The sequence below is a fragment of the Centropristis striata genome, chromosome 15 (assembly GCF_030273125.1).
Source record: "Centropristis striata isolate RG_2023a ecotype Rhode Island chromosome 15, C.striata_1.0, whole genome shotgun sequence".
NCBI classification, from domain to species: Eukaryota; Metazoa; Chordata; class Actinopteri; order Perciformes; family Serranidae; genus Centropristis; species Centropristis striata.
This window is the reverse complement of record NC_081531.1, coordinates 35,001,159-35,022,819: the sequence shown is the minus strand read 5'-3', so window position 1 is coordinate 35,022,819 and position 21,661 is coordinate 35,001,159. Positions and strand designations below refer to the sequence as shown.

General features: G+C 34.4%; 1 protein-coding gene across 1 annotated transcript; it reads left to right on the top strand.

The window, feature by feature from the left end:
- The first annotated feature begins 2,523 nt into the window (after positions 1 to 2,523).
- mpzl2b (myelin protein zero-like 2b) lies at positions 2,524 to 17,123 on the top strand. Its single transcript, XM_059351529.1, has 5 exons — positions 2,524 to 2,902; positions 11,024 to 11,193; positions 12,432 to 12,642; positions 14,746 to 14,914; positions 16,341 to 17,123. Exons 1-5 carry the CDS (start codon positions 2,842 to 2,844, stop codon positions 16,552 to 16,554), a joined length of 825 nt encoding a protein of 274 aa, XP_059207512.1. The 5' UTR covers positions 2,524 to 2,841; the 3' UTR covers positions 16,555 to 17,123.
- The last annotated feature ends 4,538 nt before the right edge of the window (positions 17,124 to 21,661 follow it).

Genomic DNA, 21,661 nt, shown 5'->3' with positions numbered 1-21,661 from the left:
AGACACAAAAAAGACACATAAATGACACCAATGACAAAAAAGACACAAAATAACAAAAAAAGACACAAAATAAATAAAAAAGACACAACAACAGACACAAAATTACCAAAAAAAAGACACAAAAAGACACAAATTACTAAAAAAGACACGTAAAGACATGAAAAGGATTAAAAAATGAACAAAAAAAAGTTTAGAATTGTTCCATTGTTCATTGATATAAATTGATAATTTTTATCATTAATTGGACACAGGGGCCACAGCAGGGGCCAAAGGCTTCTTCACAGGGGCAGTGGCCCCTGGAGGCCCCTGTGTAGAACCGCCACTGAACAGAATGCAATGAATTGCACATTTTTTGTGATCTACATTCAATAGAATGCAGTACAAAGACAAATTATTTAATGATCAAACTGTAAAACCTTTGTTTTCTGTAAATGTATTCACTCATTTTGAATTCCATGCATTCTGCTTTTATGTCCCTTTAAAAAAAATATTAAGGTTGTACATCACACTGAGCTTTAAGGTTTATTATGTATGACATTGGAAGAGTCAGACCAGTGGGATGGCATCCTCTGACATTTCACTCTCTTCATGTCACAATGGGGGGGGGGAAAACAGCTAAAAAAATAAATTGTTTGTTTGTATACTATGCAGGATTTTCCAAAAATTACTGCATACAAAAATGTGCATTTTTTGTATCAATGCATACTAAAATAATCCCTCTCAGTCATCACTTTGAGTTTTCCACAGACCACACATACAGATGATTACTACTTCAAAAATTTGAGTCACACCTAAATATCCTGTATCTGAAATAACCTATCCATTTCATGTTTTTGTTTCCATTTATTTAAATACTGATTTGTCACCAATGTTATGGAATAAGTGCAAGTATAAGACAAACCTTGTAAGCAACCAAAGGAATGAGATTTGTCTTTTGGCAGCTTTTTCGTGCTCAGATTCTTCCCAAAAAAACTAACCATCCGTAGCATAAAAACAGAAACCTTGCTATCTTAATTTAATTATACTAAGTTATTATTTTTATTAACTTGTTGAAGCCGAATCAGAGCTTCTTTTTTTTTTTTACTGAGATGTCACCGCAAGGTCCTTAAAGGTCCTTAAACCGCTGGCCCGCAATGAATCATGGGTGGCTCATCAGTTTAAAAAAAAAGGACAAAAAAAATTGTTTTTCTTCTGAATCCTTCGCAACGAAATTCTTATTTGTTATTTGAGATAACTTCAGTTTCAGGGGGAAAATACATTTGAAAGGAAGGGTGTATTTTAGTTTAAACAACGTTAGGCACTGCCGACATCTTTGCTGGGTCTGATCTCTCAGCGGAACATCTCTGATCCCAGCCTGCTGCTCTGTCAGTTGGTCGCAATGCATCATGGTTAAGTGTTGCATTCCGGTGCTGCAGCAAAACTCAGGAAATACCACTTTCCTATTTTCCAGCTGCAGACATTGTAGAGAACATACACTGTTAAAATAAGGTAGAGACGAGTGAATAATGTTTGCATCACAAACACAAACAACTAAAATAGGTGATGCATTTTTATAAGGTACATTTCTGATCAACACGACAACACCCTGAAATTACAGGTCTCATTTACTGTACATTTCATGGTCAATATGTTAACATGGGGTTGATTATGTAATTTCTCTGTACATCTGTTCCTAAGAGCCAGTTACTCTAAACACTTACTGTCAAATAACAGTATACAACCGTAACTTATTTTACAGATAATTATTTTTAAAAATACAGATAATATATATATATATATAACTTCAATGTGACAGTATGTGTTTGGCAATTTTTGCTGCCAGATGTTTTACCATTTTTTATGACTAATTTTTATATATTTTTATAAATTATATATATTAAATATAAATATTAAAGTTCTATTGCTACATAATCAAGACATTATATATATATATATATATATATATATATATATATATATAATACACACAGAGACAGACATATCTGTCTAACTTCAATGTGACGGTATGTGTTTGGCAATTTTTGCTGCCAGATGTTTTACCATTTTTTATGACAAATTTTTATATATTTTTAACAAGACATTTAAAGTTCTATTGCTACAGAATTAAGATATTAATTTGCTCTTATTTTACATTCAGCAATATGATTTGTATTTCTTTATACTTTTTATTGTTGTTGTTTTTTAAGCAATGAATTATCCTATTATATATATATATATATATATATATATATATATATATATATATATATATATATATATAATACACACAGAGACAGACATATCTGTCTAACTTCAATATGACGGTATGTGTTTGTCCATTTTTGCTGCCAGATGTTTTACCATTTTTATGACTAATTTTTATATATTTTTTAACAAGACATTTAAAGTTCTATTGCTACAGAATTAAGACATTTAATTTAACATTTAATATATAAAATGTTATATTTTTTGTGATGCGACACGATGGCCACAAGATGGCACCAGTTAGCAAAAAAACTAATTTGATAATTAGTAAATTAAATCGACTCTCAGTTGTGTCTCACTTGACACTTGTGGGTTTTTAACCAGTAATGTTTGTGAATCGACACTTTGTTTTTACACTTTATATTTTTTGTGGCTCTGTGGGCCAGTTCGAGGCGTCGAGCAGCAGGTAGTGGAGCAGGCTAACAGGTTATGCAAGAGGTGAGCGAGTTAACGCCGCCCACCAGGTGTGTATGCACGGTGACTCACTTTCGTACCACCGAGGAGCAGATTGTTTAATTCGGCGACATTTGCGTTCAATAAAAGTGCATGAAAGGACTTTTTTCCAGAGGATTAAACCCGCCGTGTCAGTGATTATAAATGTTTAATCCCATGTATCGGATATGGCTTCTGCTTCTCCTGGGAGGATTCGTTTTGCCAGGTGAGTTTCAACAACTTCCTGGAGGGGAAAAAATCTTTCACAATGTGCCTCAGGCCCAAAAACAGTGTTCAAGAATGCTTTTAGGACTGATTATAATAAGACACGATCACTTTCAGGACATCAGGAAGGAACAAAGTCAACAGTTTGGTTTCAGTTTGTTCAGGCCAAAGCTGTTTTTTAACTAGTGAGCAGTAAAACAGGCCTACAGAGTCAAACTATTGGCCCATAGTATCATGTGTTGTTAGTTTTAATACAAAATATGTGTTGTATGTTGTTTTTTAAGGCCATGGATTATCTTATACATATATATTAACCTACATTAGGCCTGTATCTTTTTCTTTTTTTTTTTTTTTACCACTGTGTTACAACTCTTGTCATTATTGGCTGTGTTTTATTTACAATGTATCATCAATCCGGAATATAATAACTGGTTATCACTGACAGTGAAAAACAAAAAAAACAAAAAAAAAAATACATTTTCATCAATATTTTTTTATGTTGTAGTAAAGATTGCCGTTGTGATCCATTTGTTGATCATTTCAACAAATCTAGTGTTCCTTAACATAAATATAATGTCCCAGTAAATCAATTTAACTATTTCTATTGGGGGAAAACGGGCAAAGGAATTGGTAATTATATTTGTAATGACCTTATGAGTGCAGGCAGGCTCGAAATCAGTTAAGCAAAAAAATAAAAAACAAAAACAGCTAAAAAAAAATTGCAGCAAAAGTTGCAAACAAAACACAGTAAACCAAAATACAGATAATAAACAGTAAATATCTGTATTTAATATATATACATATAAAACAGAACATTGCCTTGATTTTACATTCAGCAATGTGATTAATTTTTTTTTAATTTTTTTTTTTTTTTTACATAGAATTCACTCATTAAGTAATTGAATAATTCTGTAAAAAAAAAAAAAAACATTAACAGATTTCCACTTTTTATTGTTTATATTTGTAATCAAAGTAATTTATTTTTTATGGCACTTGCAAAACCCTGTAAAATAATAGATGCATTTTTTTAAAATAACTTCTTTTTTTTATGGTGCAGTATGTGGGCTTTGATGTATTTTTCTGTGTGTTGAAATCAGATTTAGTTTTGCTCAAATATCTTTGTCAGTTGTGAATAACAAGGAACTGTCCGGACAGGTAGGAAACACCTGGCGGGGCGTTCCTGCTGTGTCATGTCTGATTTTATGATTTAGTTGGAATTACAGATGAGTGTTTGGCAGAAATAACATACTTTTAAACTTTTTATTGAAGGCAGTCAGTTGTAGAACCATGAGAGAGCTCCTGTAGATATCTGAATGGAGAGTTTCCCTGATAAGGTCTCATAGCCTCGGACCTCGTAGCAGAGAGATAACTTGGAGCAGGCTTTGTAACAAAAATAATAACGCCAGTTTCTTTCTAGTAGAACTGAAACTAAACCGTAACTTTTCTCACACCGCACCGACCTGTTTTTACTGGAAAATTCCCATGCAAAGCCTTGGAAAAGGTTTGGAATGCTCCTTGTAAGCCATCGTGGCTGTGATTTATATTCAACTGGACAAACAAGAGTAAATAACACAGATAAGACTGAAGTTTTATGGCGTTAATTTAGTTTTACTGCTCAATCAGTGTCAAGCAAATATTTTACTGGACTGTCTTCCTGACAGGAACTCCATTATAGTGTCCCACTGTATAGAAAAAACACACAAACATGATAATATATCAAAAATAATCAGTAAAAACATGAGTGTTTTGTTTTTTTCACCCAGAGGCTCCAGCCATCACCTTAATTATGCATGATTTTAAAATTAAACCCTCTGAACCCTAACCATTGAAACATATGTTTTATTTAACAGATCACCAAAATACACTGATTATCATAGAAAGCAACTGAAAAATCAGGAAATATCGTGGAATTTTGAACTTTACGACAGTTCTTGAACACATCATAGGTAAAGGACTTTCTTTTAGTAACCTAAAATAAACTTAAAATTGTGATATTTCTGTCAAAATTACTTTATTCTACATGTCTCATTTAAAATGGAGCCAAAAATAAACAGTTTGTAATAACTAGATCCTGTTAAAAACATAAAATTCTCGTGACAGATATTCATTGAAAATCTGTTTACACAGAGCAGAGAGGAGAGGACAGGAGAGGCTGGACACATGCAAATAGTTCAATATGTATAACATTTGGAGATCCATTTTTTTTCAATATTCATGACACTTCTGGGCACTTGGAAAAGTGTTGGATGTATAAATTCCATTTTACTTCAGTTTAAAGAGCAACTTTGTTTTCAACAAATGTTGCATGTTGCTGTCAGCCTGGTTTGAAATTAATGTCAATCTTCTTCACCCAGTTTGGTAAAATACATCAACACATTCCAGCATCGACTTCCTTCTATGGCTGCACTGCAAAAAAAGAAAAGTTGGGTGAACTCAAAATTTCAAGGCAACAAACTTCGATAAAATTTTAAGTTGGACAATTAAACTAAATATTTTAAATTTTGTTTTTGAGTTTGCTCAACTCTGAATTTCTCTGGCACGATTATAACGCCGCCATGAAATGTCAGCTAATGGTGGGACCGCAATTTTGAGTTAGCATTGATACGCTAATGGCTACTCTTGTAGCTGTAACAAGCAGCGCCGCTAGCATCAGTTAGCCGCTAGCATCAGTTAGCCGCTAGCTTTCGCTAATGACCGAATTTCACCGCTTTCCCGCATTTCCCAACAAAGAAATAAGAGTTATCAGAACTATTGTCCCTTGTTGTGAACCCCAACTTAAAGATATTAGTAACAACAACTCACCAACTTGTTTTTGAGCAGACAACTGGCTTCCTTTGTTGTGCTAACTTACATTATTGCCCTAAATGTCAATAATTTATATTTCCAAGTTTTACCAAATTAAATCACTGTTTTAGGCCAAAAAATACAAGTTGGCTTCTTTGCAGTGTGCTGATTCAGAGTTGCTGTGGTGCATCCTGGTATGAACGCGATAAGACGAAGTGATAATGTTGGAGCTGAACTCAATAATTAGACAAAAAAAACTCAGTCTAAATGGAAACTAGACATATTTTATTAATCCATCTTTGTTGTCATTCAGCTATATATCATTTGTAGAATTCCTTTATGACAAATCCCTGCAGGTTCACTGTACAGACTGTGTAAAACTAAAAACTCTGATCCTTGTCAAGTTTAATTCTCTTCTGCAGCCATTCATTTTTATCTTATCCCTTCTTGTTCAGGATTACAGAACATTCTTGGCTTCTTCTTCTCTGTGGTTTATTATCGGGAATGCTTTAATCCAGAGGAATTGTGCAGGTCTGCTCATGATGCACATTCAGCTCAAATATTTACTTTTATCCAGAAGCCTGCAGGGAGGGAACAGTTGCCAAATAATGTGTTTTTACCTGAGCTGTGTTCCAAAAACAATTTTTTCTTTCTCTTTCTTTAACCCGTTATTTTTCTACTGACCTGCCATCGTGGGTTAAAGATATTTGAATAAAAATTAGCTCTCTGGTTTCCCACAAGTCTTCTCTTTACACATAGCCTGTTTTATGATGATAAAATGCAGTTTACGGCAAAAAACCACATGGTTTTTCTCGTGCATTATTTTATATTATATGAATATTTCTGGATAGCCAGCAGCCTGTAAAATTCTTAGTCTCACATATAGAGCATTGCATGGTCAGGCTCCCCTATATATTATTGAACTACTTCACCCATATCTGTTAAAAATCACCTTAAGACCAGATATATTTTTAGACAGGCATTTGGATGACCACCATGCATTGCACATTTTTATATTTTTTTATGTTTCATTGTGTTTTTTTTGTGTTTTAATTGTCTTATGTTCCCCTAGCTCAGTGGTTCTCAACCTTTTTGAGCCGCGACCCCCAATTTATCATGCATGTTGTCAGCCCCATCTTGTTTTAAGAGTTAATTTCTTATTTTAAGTGTTCAACATGCTTATTTCTAGATTTAACAATCCTAATTTAAGAAATCTTGTCAAGTGAAATTATCTGTCCATGCAGCAAGATCATTTATCTCAGATTTAGTGTTTTTATCTTGTTTTTAGACACACCTTTTTGCAGTGTGTTTTTAGAAGATTTGAATAGCAAAATATAATATTCTGCCAATTAATATATATATTTTTTTCTCTTTTCAAAGGTGGTAAAACACTTTTTTCACTGAAAAGAATCTTACACGCACAGTTCAGATAACACAAACTCAGTTGATACGACAAATTTTGGACAAATAATGAAGCAGACAACAACTAAAACATCTCCCTGTCTAAAGTTAATATAGTTTAATATAAATTTTGTACATTTATATTTTTTCCAAAATGATTTGGTGACCCCCAGAAATCATCTTGAGACCCCAAACAAGGTTGAGAATGGCTGCCCTAGCTTATCTCTTTCTTTTTATCTTCTGTAAAGCACTTTGTGATTTTATCTGTGATAAATAAACTTTACTTACTTACTTACTTACTTACTTAAAATGCATAAATTGGGTATCACTAGAAAGCTGTGGATCCAGTGAGCCTAATTGTATTCATGTATGATTGTGTTAGTCAATAAGAGCATTTCTTGAAACTTGACCTCCCTGTATAAAATGAGCTGCTGTGACCTCTAGGATGATCACAGCCTCATGACACTTTACAACCACAAACTAGAGACCTGGAGCATTCAGAGGAAGTGCAGCTTTCCTACGTATATTGACAATAGGAGGGTTTCTCAACAGAAGTGCTCGTCATCCAAGTGCCGGAAAATACAGAAAACTCCAAATGTCTAAAGCAGGGGTCTCAAACTGAAATTACCTGGGGGCCGCTGGAGGCAGTATCACAATGACAAAAAAAAGACACAAAATGACAAAAAAAAAAAAAAAAGATGCAAAATGACCAAAAAGACACACAATTACTATAAAAAAGACACAAAATGACCAATAAGACATAAAATTACTATAAAAAAGACACAAAATAATTTTTTAAAAATACACAAAATGACCAAAAAAATACACAGAATTACCAAAAAAGACACAAAATTATTTTTAAAAAAGACACAAAATGACATAAAAAAAACTAAATTACTTAAAAAAGAAACAAAATAACCAAAAAAAAACAAAAAAGACACAAAATTATTTTAAAAAGACAAAAAATGACTCAAAATTATCAAAAAAAGACACAAAATTACTAAAAAAAAGTAATTAAAGGGACGTTCCACACACAACACGGTAAAGTGCCATTCATATAAAACTCACATTAAACTTTCAAATCAAGGTGGGGGCCACAAAACATCGTCACGAGGGCCACAATTGGCCCGCGGGCCATGAGTTCGAGACCCATGGTCTAAAGTTTTTGCAACCAAATCGCAGCCTGAATTATTCTATGTTGTTCCAAACGTCTTGGAGGTGTATTGATGTAATATTCTGGAGAGTTTTTGACCATTTTTTATCCATTCACAAACTAAAAAAAGGAATAATTCAGCACCAAATGTGTGTAACAAATGGTATCAACCCAGAAATTGTTGCAACAACTTATGGGACATAGTTGAGCAGGAAATGGAGCAGAACAGCTTGACACACAGTGTGTGAGCTGCATCTCAAATTTATCTTCAGATCTCCAGCTTTCACATGATGTTCACCTTCTCTATGTGGCATTTATTGTTGACCTGCTATCTCCCCCTAAATACCCACTGCCCACAACCCAAAAGTCTAATAAAAGAGGGCAGCATGATGAGGGTATTTATGGATCCGGAGCCACATGTGGATCTCTTTAGGCCATCTGCAGTGGCTCCCTGTGGCTGTGACAAAAAAATAATACTACATGAACAGTTATTTCTGTTTTCCCTATAAACGGTATTAAAACGTCTACAGGCGTCTAGATTTGAGTTTCTTTAGCTAGACTAGCTTTCGATTCCAAATCTCCTGAGATATTTCTTTGGTAACCAGCCTCTCATTTGCACTTGACTCCTCGCTGCATTCTGACAAAATCATATTAATAAATCGTTAGCCTCATAGCATATTTGCCTAAGTCATATTTGAACATTTTCGGAAAACAAGAAAAAACACAATTTTTAGTAAGCCCATTGGTATTTTTAATTGATATTGTAACAGTAAGTTCAAATAGAAGTGTGATCAAGTTTGCATAAAAAATTAAGCACATCGTTTTCATAACAGATAAAAGTGACTTAGGCAGAATATGCCCTGACTAAGGCAATTTTTCTCTTACATATAAATAATGTAGTTTGGTTTGTAAGTCACAGAGATGACTAAGGCAGAAAGTGATTTTGGACTCTAACAAGTGTTCTGATAGGGAGAACATAGGCAATAAGGCAGAAAGATGCAGCAGTGGTAGGAGAGTAAAGTTAGGCAGATATCACAATTTGGCCAAAAAATGACAATTATGGCAATTATGCTATGAGGCTAACGAAATGCTGATTATTGCTTTTTAGTAATGTTGTTAGGCTAATTTAGACCAAGTAGGTTGTTACATCTTCATTGTGAGTCTAAAAATAAAGTTTGCAGCTCCGTTCCGACATTATTTATCTTTTTCTGTCCAACAATGGCTCATTTGTTAGTAAAGGTTGCCGACCCTGGTCTAGCTGGTATATCTGCTCTTCACAGGATTGTAGGTCAGAATAGCATGCTGGCTTGCACTGCAAATTGTGCTGGATGAAGTAGGATATCCTGATACGTTTGCCTAACTCCATTTAAAGTACTCTGTTTTGGAACATATTAAATCTCTTTCTGGTGTATTAAATAGTATGGGTTTGTTTCAAGTAAAATGGATCATTTTGGGGTCACTCAGATTCTTCAATAGATGTTGAACTTCCAAACCTGCTCATTTAAGATAATACTCTAATAATATGGCCTGTAAAGGTGGTGTCCCTCTCACCCTCTGTACCTTCACACACATGTAATCATTAACCCATAGTAGGTGTAGCTGCTACATTATCTGAATGACTTGCTCTCTTGTTTGCTGAACTGCAGCACTGAATTAAAGTCACATATGAAAGTTGGAAACAAGCTCTTATGTTGCTGTGCAGTGGTTGTTATTGTCACAGGAAGAACCTGACTCACAGTTTCTGCTCTAACTACAAAGACTTTTCAGATATGTGATCTGCTTTCTCCGTCCCTTTGCTCTCAACTCTCAGTGACACTTTCTGCTTGCAGTTTTAATGTTTGGTGCAAACAGCCCTACGCCTGCGTGCATGGTTTAAAACCCCTTCTTGTTCTGCCCCTTTTAATTGAGAATTGGGGTATGTGGACAATGGGTATTTAGGGGGAGATAGCAGGTCAACAATAAATGCCACATAGAAGTGGTGGACATCATCTGAAAGCTGTTCTGTTCTGGTTATTAATCTCTGCTAAAGTTACTTAATGAAGCTCAACTATGTCTCATAAGTTGTTGCAGCAATGTTCAGGTTGATACCATTTGTTACACACATTTGGTGCTGAATTGGGCATTTTTTTAAAATTTGAGAATCGATAAAAATAGTCAAAAAAGCCTCCCACCCTATATATTACATAAATAGACCAAGACCTTTGGAATAACATTTTAAAACATTTTGATTTTAAAAACTTTATTCATATTGGATGTTTCTGTATTTTCGGCATTTGGATGACAAGCACTTTTGTTCTCTTAACTGCTGAGAAACCCCCTTATTGTCTATATATATATATATATATATATATATATATATATGCTATGAATGCTCTAGGTCTCTAGTCTGTGGCTGTAAAGTGTCATGAGGCTGTGATCATCCTAGAGGTCACAGCAGCTCATTTTATACAGGGAGGTCAAGTTTCAAGAAATTCTCTCACTATAATGAAATGGCTACTACAGGGACTTACATCATCACACATGAATAAAATAACTTATTGGGCTTATTGAATTGACAAGAGTCTCAGCTTTCCAGTGATACCCAGTTTATGCAACTCACAGACCCCAGTATGTAGAAAAATTATAAAATTGGTACCAATGGTTACCTCAGCTCTTGTAGTTTCATATGATATCTTATTTAAAGCCTTAAAATAGAGCCTGATACATCCTCTTGAAGAAATGATGACGTGTGTGAGGTGGTGCTGATACTGATGTGTCTTCTTTACTTGCTTGTGTTTCTCACAGGGCTGCGACTCGTCAGTGGAATAGAAATTTGGACTCAGAAAGAGGTGGAAGCCGTCAACGGGACGGACGTGAAACTGAAGTGCACCTTCACCTCCACCCACCCGGTGTCCACTCAGTCCGTCACAGTGTCCTGGAACTTCAAACCCCTAAATTCAGGAAAGGAGGAGTCGGTGTGTAGAATCTGTGTTTTTATGAAAATGCTTTGAATGTGCGTTTATTGTATTCTAATGTTATTATTAATGAAAGTCAGAGCCTTAAAAATATTGATTGTTAAGATTTTTAGATGAATTTGTTTGGACTTTTTTTTTTTTTAATTCAACTTTATAGTTTGGACAAAAATTAGTAATTGGGATATTTTGTTTTTAACCTCATAATTCAGAAAAACTCTGGGGAAAATTGTATATTTCATCCTAATTTATTTATAGAAGATATTAATGTTATACTGTTTAGAAAACACAAGTTCTTCAGCTTTCAGAATCTGTAAAAAGCTGAATGTTGTCTGAATTATATCTTATTAGGAAGTCCTTTTAAAAAGTTTTTTTTTCCAAGGAATATTCTAGTGAAGAAGACATGCAATCGTACTCATACATACTTCTAAACTTGCATCCATATGGAAAAAGATTTAAACAAAACAAGGGTGTTTTAGGGAAATATACATGTTCTATTTCTGCCATACACTGCAAAAAAGCCAACTTGTATTTTTTGCGTAAAACAGTGATTTAAGCTGGTAAAACTTGGAAATATAAATTATTGACATTTAGGGCAATAATGTAAGTTAGCACAACAAAGGAAGCCAGTTGTCTGCTCAAAAACAAGTTGGTGAGTTGTTGTTACTTATATCTTTAAGTTGGGGTTCACAACAAGGGACAATAGTTCTGATAACTCTTATTTCTTTGCTGTGAAATGCGGAAAAGCGGTGAAATTCTGTCATTAATGAAAGCTAGCGACTAACTGATACTAGCGGCTAACTGATGCTAGCGGCTAACTGATGCTAGCGGCTAACTGATGCTAGCGGCTAACTGATGCTAGCGGCGCTGCTTGTTACAGCTACATGAGTAGCCATTAGCGTATCAATGCTAACTCAAAATTGTGGTCGCAACATTAGCTGACATTTCATAGCGGCGTTACAATCGTGCCAATTCAGCACATTGCAGAAGTAAGGATTAAAAGTTATTACAATGTAAAATTATAAGTTAGTACAATTTACAGTTGTCTGAATTAAGAGTTGAGCAAAAACAAAACTTAAAATATTTAGTTTAATTGTCCAACTTAAAATTTTATCGAAGTTTGTTGCCTTGAAATTTTGAGTTCACCCAACTTTTCTTTTTTTGCAGTGTATTTCCTCAAATGTCATAAATGATATTGTACCATTCATAGTTTTGCTGGCTTGTGTGTGTTTGTGTGTCAGGTGTTTTACTACCAGGAGGTGCCGTACCCTCCCATGCACGGGCGTTTCAAAGGCCACGCTGTGTGGTCGGGAGATATCATGAGAGGAGACGTTTCCATCACTCTGCACGAGGTGCCTCCCACCTTTAACGGGACCTTCATCTGTCAGGTCCGCAACCGCCCAGATGTGCACGGCAGCAACGGAGAGATCGTCCTCAGTGTTGTCAACAAAGGTTAGACTGGCAGCAACTTGTTGTGTGACAAGAATAAAAATAAATAAATGTTGCACTGTAAAACCCAATGTGGCTTGTTTGTTATTATAACAAAATTTTCCTTTTCAATACAACAAGATTTGTGCAAAAAGTCATTTTAACCTAAAATATTGAGTCAAATAGCAAGAATCATTTGAGGTAACTTATTTCCCCTTGTTGTCTTGACATAAAATTCTTTCGCAGCATTGACACTCAAATATTTAAGTTGAAACAATAAGTTGGCTTTTTCATTTTCTTTTTTCGCTTGTGGTACTTTATTTGTCCTTGGAGAAAAATTGTGCTTTCTTCCTCACATGGAGGTCCGGGTTCTCCTCAGGCCTTTCTTAAGACACCTAAAATTCACAAGTGGAGTATTCACTGACATATTTGCAGCACTCTATAATGGAATTGCCTCCAGGTTATACATTTAACACTCAGACTAAAGGTTTCAGTGACTCCAAAGGTCCATGTCTGTAAATCATCCTTTTACAAATAAATTGTAGAATAGAAATTTTGATTTTTTTTCCTCTGAAAGACAGCGCGTTTTTTGCTCTTTGTACATTTCACTCACTGTGGCCTTGTATTTCACTGTAATATATAAAATCTAGAAGTCCTGCAGCTCTATGGAATCAGCACAATCATGGCCACAAGTGGGAACAACTTAAAAATGTCTTTTGTGCAGAATAACACAGTTATAATGACAAAAATCATTAACAAAAAGACAAAATGCTAGTTGAATTTCTCTGATAAATTATGTTTTAAAAATTGGAATAAAATTGAATTTATATATACACTTTTCCAAGTGCCCACAAGTGTCATGAATATTGGGGGGGAAAATAGGCTCTCCACATGTTATGCATATTTAACTAATTTATTTACATTTTTACAACCTCTATTTGCAACCTCTCCTGTCCTCTCCTCTCAGCTCTGTGTAAACCGATTTTCAGTGAATATTTGTCACGTGACCGTTCGTCTCAGCAGAATCAATCATGGCTTCACAGTGTCTCTGAGGAGCAGAATTTTATGTTTTGAACAGGACCTAGTTACTACAAACGGTTTACTTTTTGTGACGTTTTAAATGAGAAGTAGAATAAAGTGACTTTGACAGAAATATCACAATTTAAGCTTCGTTTTAGTTACTTTCTCTCGCAGAAACTTTTGTAACCAATGATGTGTTCAAGGACTGTTGGAAAGTTCAAATTCCGATGCTAATGGCTGTTTTTACACAGTGTTTTTTTTTTTTTTTCTCACAGTGTCGCTGACGGTTTTGGTTCCTTTTTTTAACAGGAAATTCATAACTTTTCATAACTGTGTTCAAGGACTTTTGAAAAGTTCAAATTTTGATAATGATGCCTGTTTTTACAGTTTCTTTCTACGATTTAACGGTGTATTTTTCTCAATCTTTTAAAGAAAACATACACTACTGGTCAAAAGTTTTAGAACACACCAACTTTTCCAGAATTTAATTGAAAATGATGCAGTTTAATGTCTCAGTGTACTCTGAAATGAATGCACATTTGCAACATTTAAAATTCTTTATTGAGCATGATAGTGTTTTGAAAGTAAAAAAAAGATTAAAAATCACATTTTATGTTGGACTAAAGGACTAAAAAAAGACACAAAATGACCAAAAAAAGACACAAAATGACCAAAAAAAGACACAAAATGACAAAAAAAGACACCTAAAGACACAAAATGACTAAAAAAAGACACAAAATGACTTACAAAGACATGAAAATAATTCAAAAATGGACAAAATAGCCCAAGACTCCATAGAGTTAAGTTGTTAACCCATTTCTTGTTCCCTGAAAAAGGCCTACCGTACTTGTATAATTCTGAAATGTACATTATTTTTCAGTTTTGGTTAAGCTTACCTTTTTTTATTTACCTCTGGCAGTTCACCACTTAGCTTTGTACCCTTTCAAGCTGTTCATTTGACTTGAACTGCTTGAATTTCAATAAAAAACTGGAAAATTTGGGGTGTTCTAAAACTTTTGACCGGTAGTGTACGTTTGGGGTTCAGAGGGTTAACACAAACAACTAGCTAGTTCTGATATTGCTGATTGTGCATATTGTTGCTTCTAGTTGCCCTCTCTGAGATCAGCATCCTGGCTATGGCGGTGGGAGGAGCCTGCGCTGTGATCCTGGTCCTCCTCGCCATCTTCATGGTGGTGAGGTACCGCAGGAGAAAGAGCATGGAGGCCGACACGGAGCTGCAGCCACGGGAACGCGAGTGGAAGGACCCGACTGTGTGGTGAGAGCCAGAGAGCTCCTCTTCCTCTCGGGACTGGTGTGGAGACTGGTGTGGAGACTGGTGTGGAGACTGGTTTGGGTCCGCTCTGCTGGAAAAACATGACAGCAGAGGGTGGGGAGGCATCTTTTTCTTCCATGTTTGCTCCTCCAATGTGACATAATTATAGTTTATTTCCTTCAGTATTAGACATATCATGTAAGAACCTTTTTCCATTTATTGTAATGCCAAATCTTGATACATTTTTTTTTTTATAACCAAAAGTTGCCTGTGATTGTGATGATAAGGCAAATTTTAAACTGTAGTGTGGGAGATGTAAATATGGCAACATGGTCTCACAGAAATCCGTGAAATAGCCACGGATTTTGCTTGACTCAAAATCCGTGGAATAGCCACGGAATCGCTCAAATTTCCGTGAAACTGACACGGATTTCGCTACAATGCAAGTTAATGACATGTCATATTTTTCTGCCGAGATCTTCACCACAAAGTGATTATGTACATTCACTGAGTGAAGATTTAGAAAATAAAACATATATTTCTCGCTAGAAATGTGATCAAAATCCATTTTTATGCAGAAACTAAGTCAAAATATTGTTTTTTTTTCACTAAAAATGAGAGAACTGTCCGCCATGTTTTTTGTTCTGACTGCTGGGACCTTGAAAGTCACGTGACTTGGAACAAACCAATAGCCACGGGATATGACTGTCATTAACTTGCATTGTAGCGAAATCCGTGTCAGTTTCACGGAAATTTGAGTGATTCCGTGGCTATTCCACGGATTCAGAGTTAAGCGAAATCCGTGGCTATTTCACAGATTTCTGTGAGACCAGGTTGAAATATGGAGAGCTTTTTCTGGCTACATGCTGTTCTTGGATCTTGTTTGTTAACCTCAATTCACAGCGGCAGTCCACCAATTTGCATTTTAACTACTGAATTGTTCTTTTAACATATAACCATGTTATTTTTTATAAACCATCAATTGAAACTTATACTTCATACATGATACTGCTGCTGTGAATTGAATCATATCCTCTCTGTTGCCTGCTACTGAGGGTTTTAGGTTTTAGAGCTGTGGAAGTTAAGCTGAAGCTGAACTTTTTCTTGGCAAAACCTTCCCTGCTGCAATAACAAAATGCTGCTTCAAGGTTAGTGCCACTTTAATTTGTGAATACAGGTGAACAATGTTAGACGCAGAGAACCATGAACTGGTTTTGGTGGAGAAATGTTCATAAACTGATGTTTTTGTCCACGGAAAGGAGCAGTGCATCATTCTCTGTGGTAGTCTGGCTCAAGCTTAGGATTCTGGGTATTGTATTCTTTAAAGTTTCTGTCGCTGAGGTAAACCAGAGCGGGTATTTTTTGGTATTTGCTCCTTTTTTTAATGCATTTTTTGTAACTGGATTTGTTCTGCGGGGGTTTGCATCAGTTCACCTGCAGAGGCTGTTCACCTGACAGTTCTGACCAAGGAGAAAGAAGCTGATAGTTCAGACGATGAAGAGTCTGAAGCCAGCAGTGGAGACGATGAGGAAGAGGAGGGCCTGGAAGAAGACGACGACGACGATGATGATGATGAAGAAGACGATGATGACGATGATGATGATGGCGGCGGCGATGAGGGTGGTGGTGGTTTGATGGATTAGAATTCGATTCGATTGATTAGAATCATCTTTCTCCTGATAACGTCAGACCCTTTTTGCGATTCGTTACAACACAAAAATACACCGTTTATCCTAGAAAGAAACGGTAAAAACAGCCATTAGCATCGGAATCTGAACTTTCCAACAGTCCTTGAACACATCATTGGTTACAAAAGTTTCTGCGAGAGAAAGTAACTTAAATTGTGATAATTCTGTCGGAGTCACTTTATTCTACTTCTCATTTAAAACGTCACAAAAAGTAAACCGTTTGTAATAACTAGATCCTGTTAAAAACATTAAATTCTGCTCCTCAGAGACACTGTGAAGCCATGATTGATTCTGCTGAGACGAACAGTCACGTGACAAATATTCACAGACATTTTTAAAATTAAACCCTCTGAACCCTAACCATTGAAACATATGTTTTCTTTAACAGATCACCAAAATACACTGATTATCATAGAAAGAAACTGAAATATCAGGAAATATTGTGGAATTTTGAACTTTACGACAGTTCTTGAACACATCATAGGTAAAGGACTTTCTTTTAGTAACCTAAAATAAACTTAAAATTTTGATATTTCTGTCAAAATTACTTTATTCTACATGTCTCATTTAAAATGGAGCCAAAAATAAACAGTTTGTAATAACTAGATCCTGTTCAAAACATTAAATTCTGCTCCTCAGAGACACTTTGAAGCCATGATTGATTCAGCTGAGACGAGCAGTCACGTGACAAATATTCACAGAAAATCTGTTTACACAGAGCAGAGAGGAGAGGACAGGACAGGAGAGGCTGTAAAAATGAAAATAGTTCAATATGTATATGTGGAGACACAATCTTTGATTCCACAGAGCTGCAGGACTTCTAGATTTTACACAGTGAGTAAAATGTAAAAAGACTAAAAAACACCCTGAAATGTTTTGTTGTTGGGGTTCAGAATGATCATTTATTATATCAGTTACTCACTTTGTGTTTCTTCGAATTCTTAAAAAAACAAAACGTTTTTCTTGCATGCCTCCACAGTTAACTCAACAGAATACAAAAACTCCTGGGGAGCATTTAGCAACAGCAAAACTTTATCAAAACATCCGTTTACAAACCTGCAACATATAGCATTTACTTAAAATCCATTAAATGTTCTCCATTTCCAGATCCTTTCTTTCTTTTTCCTGTGGAGACATGCAGGAAAAGTTTTCTTTCAATGGGGTGAGTTGATTTATGAATGATCATTTTGAGGATAAAGTTTTCCTTTCAGATGATTTAAATGTTTTCATACTTAATTTAATTCCAGCATCATTACATAACATCGCAGTAAATTATTAAAGTACTCCACCGATTTAGCGCTGCACTGCTTTTATACAGTCAGACACATAATGGACAGTAAAAAAACCCCCATAAAAATAATGCAGAAAATACTCTTTTTTTATTATTATTATTGTCTAAACACGATGCAACTCGACTGCCGACAGTTTCAGTTTTAGAGAAGTTTTCTGCTGCAGAGACTAATGAAGCCCTCAGTTTCAGCCTCAGGCAGAGATGAGAGAGTTTCACATCATATGAGGTTTCTGTTTCTGTGTTTTATGGATGTGGATTGATGGATGTGTTTCTGTTAATCTGTTTCTTTGTGCTTGTTTGACTGGATTTATATATCTAATCAATTGCCTTCGATCAATGTTGTGAATTTTTTTTTTTTTCACAATATTTTTATTTTATTTTCAGTTTAAAACACTTTGACATACAGCTTTAACATTCATGTATCGTCATTCAACTTCCATATTTTAAGATAGCTGCATTTACATAGACAGAAAAATAAAAACAAACAAAACATAACACTTGGAACAGGTTCGCTCCTCCTGTTAAAGGAAATGGTAATCTATATACAATTGAGTATTGTTTGTAATTGATGTGAATTAAAACACATTTATAGAAAAGCAATATGAATCTGACAAGACCGGAATCTGCATCTACATGCCGTTTAGCCTTTAATATGTCACTTATTCTCTCTAAAGGATGTTGTGAATTTTCATGTTGATTAAATAGATTTTTAAAGTGGGAGCCGGTTTAATTTGGCTCATTGCAAAAAACAAAATTGTAAAACAGAAACGGTTAAAAGTCTGGCAGCAAAAGTTATTTTACAGATCATTTTTATTAAAAAATAACAGAAAAAGTAGTATTTTTTTCCATAAAATTTTAACTTTTAGTGAAAAAAAATTAGAAAGTTGCCTTTATTTTTAAATTTAGCAATATGATCTGTTATTTTCTTGGTATTTTTTTTAACATAGATATAGCTGTTATTTAACATTTAAGACCATTAAGCAATCAGGTAAATAAAAAAAAAATCTATAATGTCCCATAATATTAATTTATAGATTTTAACTTTTATTTCATGGTTAATATTGTTGTTGTAATGAGAGGGATTTACTTTTTAGGGAATATGTACTTAATGCAGAAAAAACAAAAATAATACAGTAAACTTCTGTAAAATAGCTTAAAAATGTTCCCATTTTTGCTGTTAAAATGCTTCTCCTGTTCCACTGAGAGTAGAAAATGTTAGTAGTCAAAACTTCACTGTGTCACAATGTCTTTGATGCTGGAAATGAAACAGGAGAACTCTGCTGTTATTTAACTTTTGCTCTCAGAAAGTCCACAATTAGATCTACAAAGCAAGGTGTTTACTGTCGTGGCAACATTGCACAGCTGATTTTGTATTTAGCTTTTGTACATAGTGTAAAATAAGCAGAATTTACCCTTTTTTTTATTTTACCTACTGTAAAGTTGGTGTATGTATCTCTATTTAGCAACATGTGGATTAAAACTGTTTTTTAAAATTATTATGTTGCATGATTCAGTGTGTGGGAACAGATCAGCTGCTGAAATGCGTGTGTGGGTGAGTGTGAAATACCTTCAGCCACTCCTGTGTGTGTCATACATGACAGTGAGTTACACACACACACACACACACACTTACTTCCTGGTTGAGTAAAGATCACAGTTTATTAACCCTTTATCAGGCAAAGAACTATATTTGGTAACTTCAGGTAATATTTTGAGAAAAAAGTTGCAAATTTACTAGATTAAAGTGGTAAATCTAAAAGAAAAAAGTTGCAGATTTAAGAGATTTAAAGTGGCAAATCTGTGTGAAAAAAGTCGCAGATTTACGAGAAAAAAGTGGGAAAAAAACTTTTTTCTCCCAGATTCACCACTTTAAATCTCACAAGTACAATATTTAACTGTTTTTGAGTCGAGGTGGAGACAATACAAGGTTTCATAAACCTTTCATAAATTCTTTTGCTCGGTGTACAATATACTTCCTTTGGAAGAGAATATGCTCTGTTGTATGAAGACACAGAGAGCATTTAAAGACCTCATACAGTGGATTAACTTGTTTTTCAAGGAAATTGTCAGCAACAAAAATCTGTAAAAAGTGTGTCAGCGATAGAACAGTAACAAGTGTTTGTTGTTTCATAGATAATCCCTTTTAAAAGACTTGTTACTGTTTTGTTTTTTATGATTTTACATTTTCTTTTACATAAAATTTAATGTTTTACTGTCAAAAAACAGAAAGTTGCTTTAATTTTACATTTAGCAATGTGAGGTGTATTTTTTGTATTTTTACAGAGAATTCACTGTCATTTCTTATTTAAAAATGTAGAAAATGTCAGGGGGAAAAGTGTAGAAAAAATACAAGAAAAACCTGTAAAATAATATTTTTTAATGGTGTAGGTCGAACTTTTTAAACATTGCAGATAACCATTTACACATCCAAGTTATGAAGCAAAATTAATATTAATTTGGAATACATTTTCCAGTGAATGTAGGCTAACTCAAATATTTACTTACTTTGAGCTCAGCTTTGGGCTCCACCAACTCCTTAATGACATGCCTGGCTCCCAGATGGGGTCTGTCATGTATTCGACATTCTTTTTTGTTTTTGTTTGCTTTATTTTATTGTTGTTGTTGTTGTTGTTGTTGTTTTTTAAAAGTCATTGGTATTGTTTTCTTTTAGGGGAACTAATGGTTGGTCTACCTCTGTGAGCCTTATATTCTTGCTGTTTACACACACATTAAACAGCAAGTTTAACCCTTTATCAGGCAAAGAACTATATATTAATACTAATAAACTATACTATAATACTAAATATTTGGTAACTTCAGGTAATATTTTGAGAAAAAAGTTGCAAATATACTAGATTAAAGTGGCAAATCTACAAGAAAAAAAGTTGCAGATTTAAGAGATTTAAAGTGGCAAATCTGCGGGAAAAAAGTTGCAGATTTACGAGAAAAAAGGGGGAAAAAAGTAACTTTTTTTCTCCCAGATTCACCACTTTAAATCTCATAAATCTACCCATTTTTTTCTCGTAGATTTGCCACTTTAATCTCGTAAACTTTTTTCTCAAAATATTATTTCGTATGTTTTGTTTTTTTTACACATTCTGGCTGTATGTAATATCCTCCAATATTCTCTAGGGTTGAAATTTGGAATTTGCAAGTATTTCAATGAGTGTCCTATTAAGGGTTAAAGTGGTGAATCTGGGAGAAAAAAGTTGCTTTTTTCCACTTTTTTCTCGTAAATCTGCAACTCTTTTCGCACAGATTTGCCACTTTAAATCTCTTAAATCTGCGCCTTTTTTCTTGTAGATCTGCCACTTTAATCTAGTAAATTTGCAACTTTTCTCAAAATATTTTTATTTTTTATTTTGGATATCCGCTGAAGTTACCAAATACGGTTCTTCGCCTGATAAAGGGTTAAATGTTGACATCCTGAACACCATGAATTCATGTGAACACCATGAAATTACCTGGGAAGATACAAACTGCTGCCAGATAACAGGTGAGATCATGAAATTATAGGGATTTAAAAAAAAAAAAAAAAAAAAACCTTTTATATCATCAGTGTTCAACAACTTTTTACAGTTTTTTTTTTCTCTTTTTTAAACATTTTTTTAAACATGAAATTTAAGAATTTTACTGTTTAAAAAAAAAAGCAGAAAGTTGCCTTCATTTAAATTGAGCAATGTGATGTGTGTTTTTTTTACATAGACATCACTGTAATTTAACATTCAAGCAATTGAAGCAGTACCTTAAACAAAATTCTATAATGTCCCA